Source organism: Myotis lucifugus, unplaced genomic scaffold (genome assembly GCF_000147115.1).
Source record: "Myotis lucifugus unplaced genomic scaffold, Myoluc2.0 scaffold_41, whole genome shotgun sequence".
NCBI classification, from domain to species: domain Eukaryota; kingdom Metazoa; phylum Chordata; class Mammalia; order Chiroptera; family Vespertilionidae; genus Myotis; species Myotis lucifugus.
Window position 1 is genome coordinate 7,983,185 of NW_005871089.1, and position 16,898 is coordinate 8,000,082.

The 16,898-nt window shown below is 40.4% G+C and overlaps 1 protein-coding gene across 2 annotated transcripts in view; it reads left to right on the plus strand.

The window, feature by feature from the left end:
- Positions 1-643: 643 nt before the first annotated feature.
- TSPAN3 (tetraspanin 3) overlaps positions 644-16,898 on the plus strand; it is a 93,092-nt gene continuing 76,837 nt past the window's right edge. Inside the window, exon 1 of one of the 2 annotated variants that reach the window (XM_006087921.3) lies at positions 644-909. In XM_006087921.3, the coding sequence (XP_006087983.1) occupies positions 847-909 (63 nt within the window). In that variant the 5' untranslated portion in view covers positions 644-846. The remainder of the gene's footprint in view (positions 910-16,898) is intronic. The other variant, XM_006087922.3, reaches the window with a different exon arrangement.

Sequence of the window (16,898 nt, forward strand, 5' to 3'; positions counted from 1 at the left end):
CCATTGTCTGGGAGAGCCCAAGTTCTCTTATGTGAAGGAGACTGCAGGATGAAGTTTCCTGATTGGAGCTGAAACACCAAAGGTCTGTTTTCAGGGCACCTCACAGCAGGGTGAGTTGAAGCAGACCAGCTTGAACCAGCTCAGAGCTGAGCTGTCTAGCCAGAGAGGGTCCTTGCCCGAGGGCAGCCTCCTGCCAGAATCAACCTCACAGTAGTGCTATTCCATAATTGAGCTGTAACATTATTGAGGTGCTCCACAGTCATGCTGTTCCACAACTGTGCTGTATCATGATAGCTGTTTGCATTGAATAAAGTCACTTTTTCACTGCACCCCCAATTGGGGATTCCTGTAGGTGTTGAACTGATGCCAATAACCACGGGCGGAGGGTTGACAGGGGAAATGGGTTAGGTAAAAAGACTACCTACTGTGGGCTGGCATAGTAAATGTGGCTCTATGAGGAGAATTTCCTCCAATAAAATTTCCCTCATGAGCCATTTGCATCCAAGGGTTGCCAGAGGCCAAAAGTAGCTGAGTCTTTGGCTCCTTTAAGAGGCACGGCCTCGCTGTAGCCCGCCTAGGGAGTGATTGGCCTAAGCTTCCGGTCGGTTCAACTCGGTTGCTAGGGAGCAGCGTGCCTCCCCCTCAGCTCCCCCCACTTCCCCACTGGAGCGGCTGCGCAGAGGAGCCAGGTGCTTGCTGGGGCCCGGGCTGTGCAAGGACGCCGGGGCTGGGGGCAGCCACAATCAAGCCTGTGCAGATCCCAGCCGGGAGGCGCCCTCGCCATTGTGGCCTTGCTGGGTGGGCGCACCCGGCTCCCCAAGCAGGGCCCCAGCGATTGTCGGCACCATGGGTCAGTGCGGCATCACCTCCTCCAAGACTGTGCTGGTGTTTCTCAACCTTATCTTCTGGGTGAGCGGAGCTGGTGGGCGGAGAAGGGTGGGGGCGCTGGCGGTGAGGCCTGGGTTGAGGCGTCTGAGGGGTCCGGCGGGGACTGCAGCAGCGACTTGGGGTCGGGGATGACGGGGCCTATGACAGAGGGACGGCTTTGTGAGATCTCTCCTAGGCCCTGTGCCTGGAGGGCGAGGAAGGGACCCTTAGGGGCTTCTGGCGGCCTCCGTGTTCGGGCCTTAGTGCTTGACTGTCTCTGGGCTGGGGGCTTCACGCGGAGGGGCTTGGCCCAGTCTCAGGTTCTTCCCGTGGAGCAGCCTGCTGGACAGAGAGCTTTCGATGCAGATTCGTTCCGGACCTCAGGCTGTAAAGAGGATATTTATTCCCCAAAGGGCCAGGCTCCGCTTTCGTTGTCGGCCTAAGGCTTGTGAGCAAAGGGTGCACCTATGCGGGAACGCTGCCAACTCGGTGAGGACTTTGACTTAGAGCTCTTTGTGAATGGAGAACTGGTTGGCTGGTTAGCAGCTCCAAAACTGAATGGCTTCGATTTGATAAGTCAAATAATCCGTTGACCAAGAAATTAAAACGGTTTGGGTCATGGGTGTGGGGAGCCTGAGGTTATAAACCTCTCTTAAATATGATTCGGAAGTCACAAGATTTAAAAAGTGATGAGCTCACTTTCAATAAATGGTGGCTTGTGAGTTGTTGTTTTTTAAAAACACACCCAAAGAAAGGAGTGTTTATAGACACTTCATCTTAGTTCAAGTTGTTATCTCACCAGGGACTTTTGTAATAACCTGTATTGCTACAATCAGTCTCTCTATCCTCTAATCCTCTGGACCTTGCACCCGGATAAATCTTATTAAGCATTCTTCCCTCACGTCACTTTATTTAAAAAACAAACAAAACCCCTAAAAAAATTAGCAGTGAAGTAAGGTTCAATCTCCTGGTATTACAGCTGATGTCCTTAGTCACCTTTCCTTCATCATGACTGGCCATATTCTTAAACACTTGCTGCCCTGGACAGACTTCTCTTTCCACAGTCCGAGGACACTCCTGGAACATTCTCACTTCCCATACTTTTGTATGTCCCCATTCAAATTCTCCTTGCCACACACATACCTATTTTGGAAAAAAATTCTTTTCTTCTTACAACTCTCATCTTCCCCTCCCCTCTCAAGGAGGAAACTTTTTATATCCCCACTAGTGTAGCATATATAATAAGGCACCTATACACACATGTGCAATGTCATAGTCTTTTCCGGTATTTATGGTGTGATGGAAAGAGTCCTGACTGATAGTACCTATTCAAAATCTCTCATGTGACATTGGGGTTTTCATGATTTTTTGTTGTTGACACTATTACAGATGTCCCCTTTACCCACCTCCACCCACACCATTCCCCTTTCCCCATCACTACATTCATGATTTCTTTTTTAATTAGTGTTTTTCATACATTAGTTTGAGTTACAAGCCTTTTTAAAAGGTATTTTCAGGAATCCCCAAATAATAAACACTCTATTATTAATAAGATACTTAGGGAGAGACTTCACTTTGTAACCTTTAGTTTCTTGTGATTTTTATGGGCATGACTATTTAATTTAGAAGAATAATCTATCAGATGAATTCTAGGCTATTTAAGCTCAGGGACTTGAATTGTTAATGTAATAAAATATTGGAAATACAGGAGCCATTTTCTTTAAATAAATAATTAGATTTTTATTTACTCTTAAATATCAGTTAATTCTAAGTGATTGCTCATGAATCTTTGGAAATTGTGTTAGCATATGTACTTTTGGTACTTTCTTCAGTGAAAAAGGTTATGTTGAACTTCAGTTGTGCATTTCTTAGTGGGTTATTCCAGGCCTAAAGTTATACTATGTAGTAAAAATACTCTTTATCTAGGTTAGCAAGGATAGTAAAGCTTTTGTGAGCTGTGATAAGGAAGCTAAGCAGACATGCAGGGGAAAATATTGTGACATAGAGCAGATTAGTGCAACCTTATGAGAAAACAGTATTTTTAGGTCTGTCTCCCACCAAATGTATAGTTTAGGGACAGACATTGGAATCTGATGATGATGGTAATGATAGCTAACATTTGAGTGCTTATTACACCTAGGCACTGTGCTAAGCACTTTACATGAAGTGTTCTCACATCAATTCAATCTGGCAGGAATATTATTATGCTTATTTTACAGATGAGGGCATTAAGGGTTACTGAGGGCATCAAGGGGTGACAGAGCCTGCGCTCAAACTCAAGTTGTTCTATACTTAGAGCCCTTAGTGTTAGAGCAAAGTGTGATTTCAAAAGTTTTGGAAAGGGAAAGTATCTCATTAGGCTATGTTAAAGTTACTTTCTCTAAAACATACTGATTTTAATTTTGTATAGAACCTATACCAGTATTTAAAATGCACTATTTAACTTGTCATTTAAAAAAAATTAGGCCATTATGAGGGAGTACATAAAACAGATGTTAACTGGTTCTCCCTAGCAATTTGTAATGTATTCTTCAGTTTTAATAAGTGTATCCTTATATACTGGCTCCCTCCCTCCTTTTAAGGTCTTAATGAATAATTGGAAAAATAAATATTCCCTGCAAAGGGCTTATTAAAAGCTTATTTAGGTTGCCTTGGGAAACTTTTTAACTCTGTTGTACTGGCTCCTCACTATCAGGTGGTAATGGTGATTGTGGTTAAGTATTAAAGCTTAATTGCTTTGGCAAGATCTTTAAACTGCATCTTTTTTTAAAAAAATATATATTTTATTGATTTTTTTTTTTTTTTACAGAGAGGAAGGGAGAGGGATAGAGAGTTAGAAACATCAGTGAGAGAGAAACATGGATCAGCTGCCTCCTGCACCCCCCCTACTGGGGATGTGCCCACAACCAAGGTACATGCCCTTGACCAGAATCGAACCTGGGACCCTTCAGTCCACAGGCCGACGCTCTATCCACTGAGCCAAACCGGTCAGGGCGTAAACTGAATCTTTTAATATCTTGTTATCCTAGTTCATTTGGGAGTTGGTTCAGTGAGCTGTGATGTGGAAATAGTATGTTCCTGACATATGTAGGCTCCACACTACATTGACTTAGTCTACGTTATTTTGGACAGTGGAGTCTAAGAAAGTTACTGAGAAAGCCACACAATAAAAGGGGAAATAACTGTTCCTAAAACCTCAAGGTTGTCTAATGGAAACAGAATTCCTCATTATATTCCAGAATATTAGTGCTTGTGGTATGAAAGATAATTTTGGACAAGGGAAAGGATATACAACTTAGATCTCTGTTTTTATGGAGTGGCATAGCTTTAAAATGTAAGTATATTAGTGCTAGACACACGATGGTTTATGGAGGATGATTAGTAGTGTTTGGTACATGATTAAATATTGAATGCTATTGTAACAGTTATTAACTACACCTTTGTACCAAGGTCATACTGGATTATTACTAGGGTAGGTCACTTGCTCTGACCCAGGAGGCTTCATCTAAAACAAGTTTAAATCAGTACTTTTTAATGTTCAGGTTTTTATTCTGGTAAAGTTATTTGAATACTTAATCATGTTCCGTCATGTTCCGTGTTATAAAAATTACCTTTATTTATTCTACCCTATGTGAAAAACCAATGGGCTAGTATTAATTTTGCTCATAAGTGTCTTATACTGCAAGAGAAAGCTTTGTCCATGCTTGTAGAATTTATACTCTGGCACATCTATTTAGGCTATTGTTTTTCATCTGTATAAGAGGTGATAGTAACAAGAAAACACCTATGGAGTAGGAAGTACCACAGGAAGGTCAGACACCTTTTAAATGCCTTTAGGAACAACTTTAGAATGTGGCACCTTCACTAATTATCATTTGCTCATATGAAATACTCTATACATACAAATAGTATTTGGAAGCTATATATAACCTTTAAAATTTATCTCATTTAAAAAGAGCTTTTCATATCATACTTCCTTCTGATACATATAACTCAGGAAAATTGTTTTGCTAAACAAATATAACAAATATTTGAGCTCCTAGTTTGTGCTTGTATTATTGATAAAATGGTGAAAAAGATAGTGAAGATCTTGGACTTATAGAACTTCTTTATGGAGGAGTAAGACAGATAACTAAAAATAAGCAAGAAAAGTGATGTGGTATGCAGAGGGTTAAAAAACAGGGTTATGTGATAGAGTGCCTTAGGTTGCTAAAGAAGGCTTTTTCAAAGAAATGAGATTTAATCTGGAGTATAAAAAGGAGCTGGTTTTGGGGTGATTTCGGGAAAATGGGGGGAATTCAAGACAGAACAGTCTATAGACCCTAAGGCAAGAATATACTTGATATGTTCAAAAAGAAGGTTTAACTATGTCTTCATGCTTTTGTTTAAAACATTTTTATAATGAAATATTTCAAAGACAACTTTTTATTAAATATATTTTTATTGACTTCAGAGAGGAAGGGGGAAGGAAAGATAGAAACACCAGTGATGAGAGAATCATTGATTGGCTGCCTCCTACACACCCCCTACTGGAGATTGAGCCCATAACCTGGGCATGTGCCCTGACCAGGAATTGAATGGTGACCTCCTTGGTTCATAGCTTGATACTCAACCACTGAGTTACACTGACCAGGTTCAAGGAAGCTTCTTTTCACAAATCTCCTTATACATATTTTGTGTTTCCTACACATTTGACTTGGGAATATGATACTTTAAACTGGAACCTTCATTTGATACCCTGGAAGTTGTTTCTATTCCTCTTGCATGTCTATCATTATGAACTAGAGGCCTAGTGCATGAAATTCATGCACTCAGGGGGGTGGGTCCCTTAGCCCAGATTGCGAGAAGGCGCAGGTCAGGCCGAGGGAGCCCACTGATGTACGATTAGGGCCAGGGAAGGACATGGGAGGTTGGCCAGCCAGGGAGGGATAGTGGGAGGGTTTCAGGACGTGTCCAACCCGTCTTGCTCAGTCCCAATCAGCTGGACCCCAGCAGCAAGCTAACCCACCGGTCGGAGCGTTTGCACTCTGGTGGTCAGTGCACGTCATAGCGAGCGGTTGAGCGGCCTTAACATATCATTAGCATATTATGCTTTGATTGGTTGAATGGCCGACCGGATGACCAGACACTTAGCATATTAGGCTTTTATTATATAGGATGGTTACTTTGACAGAGATTGTGTCATTGGAATGTACACATTTTTTTTTTTTGTATGTACGGATTTTTTTTGGAATGTACAGATTTTTTTTTTCCATAGCTATTTGTCAGTCACTAGAAGAAAAGCTAACATTGACAGTAAGCAAGTCATGGTACATAATAGGAAACATGTTTTTAACTTTTCTCTGACAGTTAAGAAAAGGAATGTTTCCAGTCTTACTAAGTTCTCAGTTATCTGTCCACTGACCAAGTGTCTTGTGGCTCTGAATAATCATTAACTGAAAGAACTCATAGCATTGGGAACTTGGAATCAGCTAGGAGACCATATGCAGAAAAGCTATCTTAATAACAATTTAAGGAATAGGTTAATAGCTTTTTAGAATATTTATTATGCTTTGAAATATTTTAATAAATTTTATTCCATAAATTCCAACTCAGGTTAGGATTCTGCAGAATGTATACTTGCACCAAACAAGTATACTCTAAGAATTATTCACTCAATTAATGCTTGTTCATATGCTTTATCCTTTTCTGAGGTATATTAAGAGCAAAAAGACATAGTTCCTGCTTTCCAAAAGCTCATGGGAAGAAGGGGAAGACAGACAGGCAAAATCTAATACTTCATTAAATTTAATTTGTAGGTACATCTTCCACCCCACCCCACTCCGCAGATCATACCTATGGACAGTTTCAAGTTTTTATTTAAAAATATTTTCATTTCCTTCTCCCCCCAATCCTTAATAACTTGGTAGAATCAATATATGAGAAAATTATTTGCATTAATACATTTGTTTTTGATTTACTGAGGGGGGGAGAGCAGGGAGGACTGGATAGTAAATGCCAATATATTGTATTTTTGTTGCTACTACTGATTAAACACATAACCCAAGCCTGAACACACTCTAATATTATAAAGTTTAAGCACCCCAAGCTCCTATAGTAACAATGGATTCTTGTTACAGTTAGAGTAGGGTATGGAGACAGAGGGTCTCAAAAACAAACAAGCAAACAAAAAACCTGCAAAACTGCATGTTTAAATTCCACGCTTCTCAGATGATCCCTAGAGCCCTGCATCCTGAAAATAGCCAATTACCACACTGCTATAATAATTTGACTGTGGTCTGATCTCCAATTTTAATGCCACCTGAACGTTTGGGTCTTCCAACTATTAGGTATAAATTGGATTAAGTAGAACAACTTTGTTAACTGGATAATCAATGACTATAAAAAACAAATAGAGAAAAAGTGAAAACAGAGCAGAATTAAGGAACATGACCTAGGGGATATTATCAAAGTAATAGAGGTATAAAAGGATTAAAATATATCTTTTTAAAGAGTGATAGCAATACCTACAAGACACCTGTGGCATAAGGTCACAGTACCAACATTGGGAGACATAGCAAATGTACCTAATACACAGAAAAAAAAATACAGAGAGGCAGCCAAGATGGAGACACAAAGAAACAGACCTCAAATGAAAGAACAGGAGAAATCCCCAGAAAAAGAACTAAATGAACTAGAGGCAAGCAATCTACCAGAGACAGAGTTCAAAACAATGGTTATAAGGATGCTCAAAGAATGTAGGGGAAGAATAGATGGACTCAGTGAGAACTTAGATAGCATAAAAAAAGGACATAGAAACCATAGTAAAGAATAAGTCAGAAATAAAAAATACAATATCTGAAATGAATAATAAATTGGAAGGAATCAACATCAGGTTAGATGAAGCAGAGGATCGAAGCAGCAATTAGGGGGACAAGGTTGCAGAAAATAGCCAAGCAGAGCAGCAAAAAGAAAAAAGAATTTAAAAAAATGAGGATAGTTTAAGGGACCTCTGGGACAACCTCAACTGTAACAACATCCACATCATAGGGGTACCAAAAGGAGAAAAGACAGAGCAATGAACTAATAACCTATTTGAAGAAATAATGACAAAAACTTCCTAACCGGTGAAGGAAAAATACATACAAGTCCAGGAAGAGTAGAGAGGCACAAACAAGATGAATGTAAAGAGGCCCATACTAAGACAAATCATAATTAAAATGGCAAAAGTTAAAAACAGAGAGACTTAAAAGTGGCAAAAGAAAGACAGTTATCTATAAGGGAACTTCCTTAACACTTGGAGTGCGGGTGAATTTCCCGCCAAAATATAAGATGGCTCTGTCTTTTGGTTTTGTTCCATCCACCAAAAGGGTGGATTACAAACAAATATTTGGTAATACGCAGTTACAATCGGCCCGAGTTTACACGTTTCCCGCACTCCACCGCAAATCTATATGAACCGAGTTAAAGACGGCTCCCGCGGAGTACGCGCAATTCACGCGAGCCGACTTAACTCGTTTCCCGCACTCCAAGTGTTAAGACTGTCAGCTGATTTCTCAGTGGAAAAATTTCAGGCCAGATGGGATTGGCATGAAATATTAAAAATTATGAAAAGCAAGAACCTATAACCAAGACTACTCTACCTAGAAAGGCTATCATTTAAAAATGAAGTAGACAATAAAATTGAAGGGGAAATAAAGTGCTTCCCATACAAGAAAACACTAAAGGAATTCATTACCACCAAACCAGTATTGTAAGAAATGTTAAAGTTTTTTAAGAAGAAAGAGAAAAAAAGAGCATACTTATAAATTAAACTATATACTCACACACACACACACACACACACACACACACACATACATACATACAGCCTGAGCAACCATTACGACCGAACAATCAGAACAACCGGTTGACCAGTTACTATGATGTGCACTGACCACCAGGGGGCAGACGCTCCACGTAGGAGCTGCCCCCTGTTGGTCCGTGTACTCCCACAGGGGGAGCACCGCTCAGCCAGAAGCTGGGCTCATGGCTGGCAGGCACACTTGCAGCAGCAGGAGCCTCTCCTGACTCTGTGGCAGTGCTACCAAGCAGCGGCAGTAGGTGCAGTGGGCTGGGATGAGTGCGAGCAGTGCAGCGCCCGCTTGGGCTCCTCCCTGACCCCATGCTGCTTGGAACACTGCTACATCCCTCGAGGGGTCCCAGATTGCAAGAGGGCACAGGCCAGGCTGAGGGACCCCCCCCCCCCCAACATGCACGAATCCGTGCACCGGGCCTCTAGTATAGAATAAAGTGGCAGTAAGTGTGTACCTATCAATAATCACTTTAAATGTAAATGGATTAAAAACTCAAATAAAAAGACATAGAGTAGGTGAGTGGATAAGAAAACATGACCCATATGTATAATCTCTAGAAAAGACCAACCTCAGAAAAAAGTAAAGGGATGAAAATAGATATTCATGCAAATGGAAATGAAAAAAACAAACAAACTGGGGTGGCTATAATAGACAGAGAAGGATATTACATAATGATAAAGGGATCAATTCAACAAGAGGCTATAACCTTTGTAAATATTTATGCAGCCAATGTAGCAGCACCTAAATACATAAAGCAAATATTGATGGATGTAAATGGAGAGATAGACACTAATACAGTTGGAGTAGGGGATTTTTAATACCCATTGACATCAATGAATAGATCTTCCAGACAGAAAATCACCAAGGAAACAGTGGCTTAAATTGCACACTAATTCACTTGTATTTAATTGATATTTTCAGAGCATTTTACTCCAAAGCAGCAGATTATACATTCTCTTAACTGCACATGAAACATATTTCAGGATAGACACAGGATAGGCTGCAAACAAGTCTCAATAAATTTAAGAAGATTGAAATCATATCAAGCATGCTTTCCAAACACAGTGGTATGAAACTAGAAATTAATTACAAGGAAAAAACTGAAATTCACACAAACACAAGGAGGCTAAATGACCTTGAGATAAGTGAAAATGAGAACACAACAACACAAAATCTGTGGGATACAATAAAAGCAGTCCTAAGAGGGAAATTCATAGTAATACATTCCACCTCAAGAAACAAGAAAAATCTCAAACAATCTAACCTTACACCTAAAGAAATTATAGAAAGAACAACAAACAAAGCCCTAAGTGAGTAGACAGGAGAAAATAATAATGATTAGAACAGAGATAAATGAAACAGAGTCTACAAAAACAATACAAAAGACCAGTGAAACCAAGAGCTGGTTCTTTGAAAAGATAAATAAGATTTATAAATCTTTTTTTAAAAAATATAGTTTATTGATTTTTTACAGAGAGGAAGGGAGAGGGATAGAGAATTAGATACATCGACGAGAGAGAAACATCGATCAGCTGCCTCCTGCACACTCCCCACTGGGGATGTGCCTGCAACCAAGGTACATGTCCTTGACCGGAATCGAACCTGGGACCCTTAAGTCCGCAGGCAGATGCTCTATCCACTGAGCCAAACCGGTTAGGGCAAGATTTATAAACCTTTAACTAGACCAGTGATGGCGAACCTTTTGAGCTCGGCATGTCAGCATTTTGAAAAACCCTAACTTAACTCTGATGCCATGTCACATATAGAAATTTTTTGATATTTGCAACCATAGTAAAACAAGGATTTATATTTTTGATATTTATTTTATATATTTAAATGCCATTTAACAAAGAAAAATCAACCAAAAAAATGAGCTCACGTGTCACCTCTGACATGTGTGTCATAGGTTCACCATCACTGAACTAGACTCAGGAAAAATAAAAAAAAGAGAGGACCCAAATCCGAAATGAAAGAAGAGAAGTAACAATGACACCATAGAAATATAAAGGATTATAAAAAAATATTACAGATAACTATGTGCCCAAAATTGGGTGATTTGGAAGATATGGATAAATTTCAAGAAACATACAATCTTCCAAAACTGAAAGAAGAAGAAACAGAAAATCTGAACTGACTGATTACAACTAATAAAATTGAAACAGTAAAACAAACCAAAACACACATCCCAACAAACAAATGTTATAGACCAGATGGCTTCACAGTGAATTTTACCAAGCATTTAAAGAAGAATAACATCCATCCTTCTCAAACCATTCCTAAAAATTCCACAGGAGGGAAGACTCCAAGCTCATTTTATGAGGTCAGCATTACCCTAAATCCAAAATCAGATAAAGACACTACAAGGAAATAAAATTACAGGCCAATATCCCTGATGAATATAGATGCTAAATTCCTCAACAGAATATTAGCAAATCGAATTGAGCACTACATTAAAAATATCATACAACATGATCAAGTGGGATTTATTCTGGGGATGCAAGGTTGGTACAATATCAGCAAATCAATAATGTGATAGACCACATAAACAAAATGAAGGATAAAAATTATATGATCAGTAGATGCAGAAAAATAATTTGATAACATTTGGCACTCATTTATGATAAAAACTCAGCAAAGTGGGAGTAGAGGGAATATGCCTCAACATATTAAAGGCCATATATGGCAGACCCATAGCTAACATCATACTCAATGGGGAAAAACTAAAAGCATTTCCTTTTTAAAAAAAATATTTTTATTGATTTCAGAGGAAGGGAGAGGGAGAGAGAGATAGAAACATCAATGATGTGAGAGAATCATTGATTTGCTACCTTCTGTATGCCCCTTACTGGGGATTGAGCCCATAGCTCAGGCATGTGCCCTCGACCAGAATCGAACCAGGAATCTTTCAGTCTGCAGGCTGACACTCTATCCACTGAACCAAACCGGCTAGAGCTAAAAACATTTCCTTTAATACCAAGAACAAGACAGGGAAGTTGACTTTCAATATTATTTAACACTAGGGTCCCGGTGCACAAAGATTCATGCATGGGGGGTGGGTCCCTCAGCCTGACCTGCACCCTCTCCAATCTGGGAGCCCTCAGGAGAGCCCTCTCCAATCCGGGAGTTTCTGTCTTTGCAATCATGTGAGCAAAATGTCTGAGACCCCAACCCAGTTTGGTTTTGTGCTCACAGAATAGTAGAGCTCTATTTTTTTTTTTTTGGCTCCATTGGTGGAGATTTCCTAGAAGTTGCAGGATATCTTCCTTTTAATTTTTCCTCGACACTCTGACTTTACTTATGTCTCTCACTTTTGTTCTCCCTCCATCCCCAACCCGCAACAGTAACTTGCTCCAGGCACACTTTGCTCTAGTGTCTTGGACAGCCGTGGGCAAACTATGGCCCGCGGGCCGGATCCGGCCCATTTGAAATGAATAAAACTAAAAAAAAAAAAAGACCGTACCCTTTTATGTAATGATGTTTACTTTGAATTTATATTAGTTCACACAAACACTCCATCCATGCTTTTGTTCCGGCCCTCCGGTCCAGTTTAAGAACCCATTGTGGCCCTCGAGTCAAAAAGTTTGCCCACCCCTGGTCTAGGAGAACCCACAATGCGTCTGCCACCAGAACTATGATTCTCAGAATTCCTGGTGCCCCCCTGCGCCCTTGGATTTTGCTTCCTGTCCAGGGGCTGCTGAAACGAAAAGGACTGGAAACTTCAACTGCCCCGAGGTTGGGCTGACAGGACCAGACACTCCAGTGGTGTCCCCAGGACCCAGGCTTCTCGGTGCCTGCGTGGGTAGGCCCAGAGCAGCCAGGGGGGTGAGAACGCCCCCGTCCCGCCCCACTCCCTGGCCACTTGGTATGTGCGTGCTGCCCACAGGCCAGCCACAGTGATGCGGAGGGCGTTCCCGCCCCGCCGTTGGCTGCTTGGTGCCTGCGCGCATAGGTCCGGAGTGGCTGGTGGTCATCCGGGGCCCAAGCTGCTTTGGGCCTACGTGTGGGCCTACAGGCTCAGGGGCCTGAGTCCCGAGGATGCCCATCCCCGGGACCCAGACTGCTTGGCGCTGGCGCGCACGCAAGAAGCCGCCCTGCCCCAGGCCACTCAGCACCTGCATATGCAAATTAACCCGCCACCTTTGTTGGGTTAATTTGCATACTCACTCCTGATTGGCTGGTGGGTGTCACAAAGGCACGGTCAATTTACATCTTTCTCTTTTATTAGTGTAGATAGTATTGGAAATCCTAGTTACAGAAATCAGATAAGAAGAAAAGGCATCCAAATTGGAAAGGAAGAAGTAAAACTGTCATTATTTGCGGATGACATGATATATATAGAGAACCCCAAAGATTCTACCAAAAACTAGAAGAACTGATAAATGAATTTAGTAATTCAGAATACAAAATATTCAGAAATTATTTGCATTTTTACACACTAATGAACTATCAGAAAGGGAAACTAAGAAAATAATCCCATTTACAATTACAACAACAGCAAACATACCTAGGAAGAAATTGAACAAAGGTGACAAAAGACTTGTATTTGGAAAATTAAAGAAACTGAAGAAGGAAATTGAAGAAGATACAAAACAATGGAAGCATATACTATGCTCATGGATAGAAGGAATTAACATCATTAAAATGTCCATACTATCCAAAGCAATTTATAGATTCAATGCAATTTCTGTCAAAATACCAATGCCATATTTCACAGAGCTAGAACAAATGATTAAAAAAATTTATATACAACCACAAAAGACCTCGAATAGCAACAGCAGTCTTGATTAAAAAACAACAAAATTGTAGGTATCACAGTACCTGATATCAAACTATACTACAAAGCTATAGTAATCAGAACAGCATGGTACTGGCATAAAAACAGGCAATAGATCAATGGAACAGAAATGAGAGTCCAGAAATAAACCTACACCTTAATGGTCATTAATATTTGACAAAGGAGGCAAGAACATACAATGCGATAAAGACATTGTATTCAATAAATGGTGTTTGGTAACTTGGACAGATATGCCATATACAAGAATAAATTAAAAATGGATTAAAGACTTAAATGTTAGACTCAGAGCCATACAAATCCTAGAAGAAAACATAGGTAGTAAAATCTCAGACATTTCTTGTAGCAATTTTTTTTTTCTGATCTATTGCATCAGGCAAGGGAAACAAAAGAAAAAATAAATGGGACTACATCAAAATAAAAAGTTTCTGTACAGCAAAGTAAATCATTAATAAAACAAAGAGACAACCTACTGAATGGGAAAAGATATTTGCCAATGTTATATCCAAAAGGGGTTAATATCCAAAATTTATAAAGAGCTCCTACATCTCAATACCAAAAAGAAAAAAAAAAGCAATCCAAGTAAAAAATGGGAAGAGGACTTGAATAGACACTTCTCAAAGATATATACAGATTGCCTATAGACATATGAAAAGATGCTCAATGTGACTAATCATCAGAAAAATGCAAATTAAAATCACAGAGAGATATCACCTTACACCTGTCAAAATGACTATCATCAGTATATCAACAAACAACAAGTGCTGGTGAGGATGTGGAGAAAAGGGAACCCTCATACACTGTTGATGGGAAGGCAGATTGGTGCAGCCTCTATGGAAAACATTATATAGAACTGCCTATGATTGAGCAATTCCACTTTTGAGAATATATTCGAAGAAACCCAAGACACTAATTTAAAAGAACATATCTATGGAGTCAAGACAGTCTCTTCAATAAATGGTGTTGGGAAAATTGGACAGATAAATGCAAAAAGATGAAACTAGACCACCAACTCACACCATACACAAAAAGAAACTCAAAATGGATAAAAGACTTAAACGTAAGACGGGAAACCATAAAAATACTAGAGGAATCCACAGGCAGCGAAATTGCAAACATATGCTGAAGGAATTTCTTCTCTGATAATGCTCCTAGGGCAATGGAAACTAAAGAGGAAATAAACAAATGGGACTACATCAAAATAAAAAGCTCTTGCACAGCAAAGGAAACTATCAACAAAACAACAAGAAGACCCACTGCATGGGAGAACATATTTGCTAATGATATCACCGATAAGAGTTTAATCTCCAACATTTACAGGGAACTCATGCAACTTAACAATAGGAAGATAAACAATCCAATCAAAAAATGGGCAATGGACCTAAATAGACACTTTTCGAAAGAGGACATACAGAAGGCTGAAAGACATATGAAAACATGCTCAAAGTCACTAATTATACGAGAGATGCAAATCAAAATGACAATGCGGTATCATCTCACACCCGCCAGAATGGCTATCATCAACAAATCAACAAACGTGTTGGAGAGGATGTGGAGAAAAAGGAACCCTTCTGCACTGCTGGTGGGAATGCAGACTGGTGCAGCCACTGTGGAGAACAGTATGGAGTTTCCTCAAAAAACTAAAAATGGAACTCCCATTCGACCCAGTGATCCCATTTCTAGGAATATATCTCAAGGAAACAGAAACATCAATCAGAAAGGATATATGCACCCCTATGTTCATAACAGCTCAATTCACCATAGCTAAGATTTGGAAACAGCCTAAGTGCCCATCAGCAGATGAGTGGATTAGAAAACTGTGGTACATCTACACAATGGAATACTACGCTGCGGTAAAAAAGAAGGAACTCTTGCCATTTGCAACAGCATGGATGGAACTGGAGAGCATTATGCTAAGTGAAATAAGCCAGTCAGAGAAAGATAAATACCACATGATCTCACTCATTTGTGGAATATAGAGAACAACATAGACTGATGAACAGGGACAGATCCAAAGATAGAGAAACAGCGATCAGACTATCAATCCCCAGAGGGAAAGTAGGGGATGGTGGGGGTAAGGGGAAGAGATCAACTAAAGGACTTTTATGCATGCATATAAGCCAAACCAATGGACACGGACAACAGGGGGATGAGAGCATGAGTGGGGGGGGGAAGTTGGGGGTTAATGGGAGGATGAGGACACATTTGTAATACCTTAACCAATAAAGAAATTAAAGATTAAAAAAAGAAAAAAATACAAATAAAAAAATAAAGTTAAGCTGTTTAAATTTAAAAAAATAAATAAGTAAAAGAACATATATATTTCTTTGTTAATTGTAGTGATATTTACAATAGCTACGATATGGAAGCAACCCAAGTTCCCATCTGTGGATGAATGATAAACATGCTGTGGTACATATATACAATGGAATATCAGTTAGCCACAAAAAAGATTGAAATCTTACCTTTTGCAATGGCATGGATGGACCTAGAGGGTATTATCCTACATAAAAAAAGTCAGTTATAGAAATACTAGGGACCCGATGCACAAAATTCATGCACTGGGGGTGGGGGGTTGTCCCTCAGCCCAGCCTGCCCCCTCTCACATACTGGGAGCCCTCAGGGGATGTCCTAGTGATGGCTTAGGCCTGCTCCCTGCTCCCCTTGGGGATAGGGCCTAAGCTGCAGTCTGGCCTCCCTTTATGGGAGGTGACCGGGCTGATCAGGGGAAGGCACCAGCCCCATCACCCTGCTGCTGCAGCCACTGCCAGTCAGGGCAGCCAGCAAGGTTTTTTCATCAACACGGACTCCAGTCCCTTCACCATGAAAAAATGACAACTTTCTTTAGGCATTTTCAAGATGTGTCTTTCATATAATAATAATTTCTTTATTATTATTTTTTTATCCTCACCTGAGGATATGTTTCCATTGATTTTTAGAGAATGTGGAAGAGAAAGGGAAAGACAGAGAGAAACATCAAAGTGAGAGGAACACTTTGATTGGTTGCCTCCTTCATGAGCCCTGACGTGGGCCCCGGCCAGGGAGGAGCCTGCAACCTAGGTACATGCCCTTGGTCAGAATTGAACTCAGACCCTGCCATCAGCAGGCCAAGGCATTATCCACTGAGCCAAACTGGCTAGGGCAAGATATGACATTACTTAGCCCTCCAGTAGCAGACCTTCGTTTTTTTCACCAGGAGTGTGGTGAAAAACCCTAGATCACCTTTTTGGAATCTTATTACCCAAGTTACTAAGAATATTACCAATGGCATACAGAGATCTTAACCAATGAGCAGTCAGAAAAGGTGTTTCCTCTGTAGTTCACACCAATCGCCGGCTTGCCCCGCCCCTCCGGCCCCAGGCCTGACGCCTCTGCTCAGGCATCAGGGCTGGGCAGGGGACCCC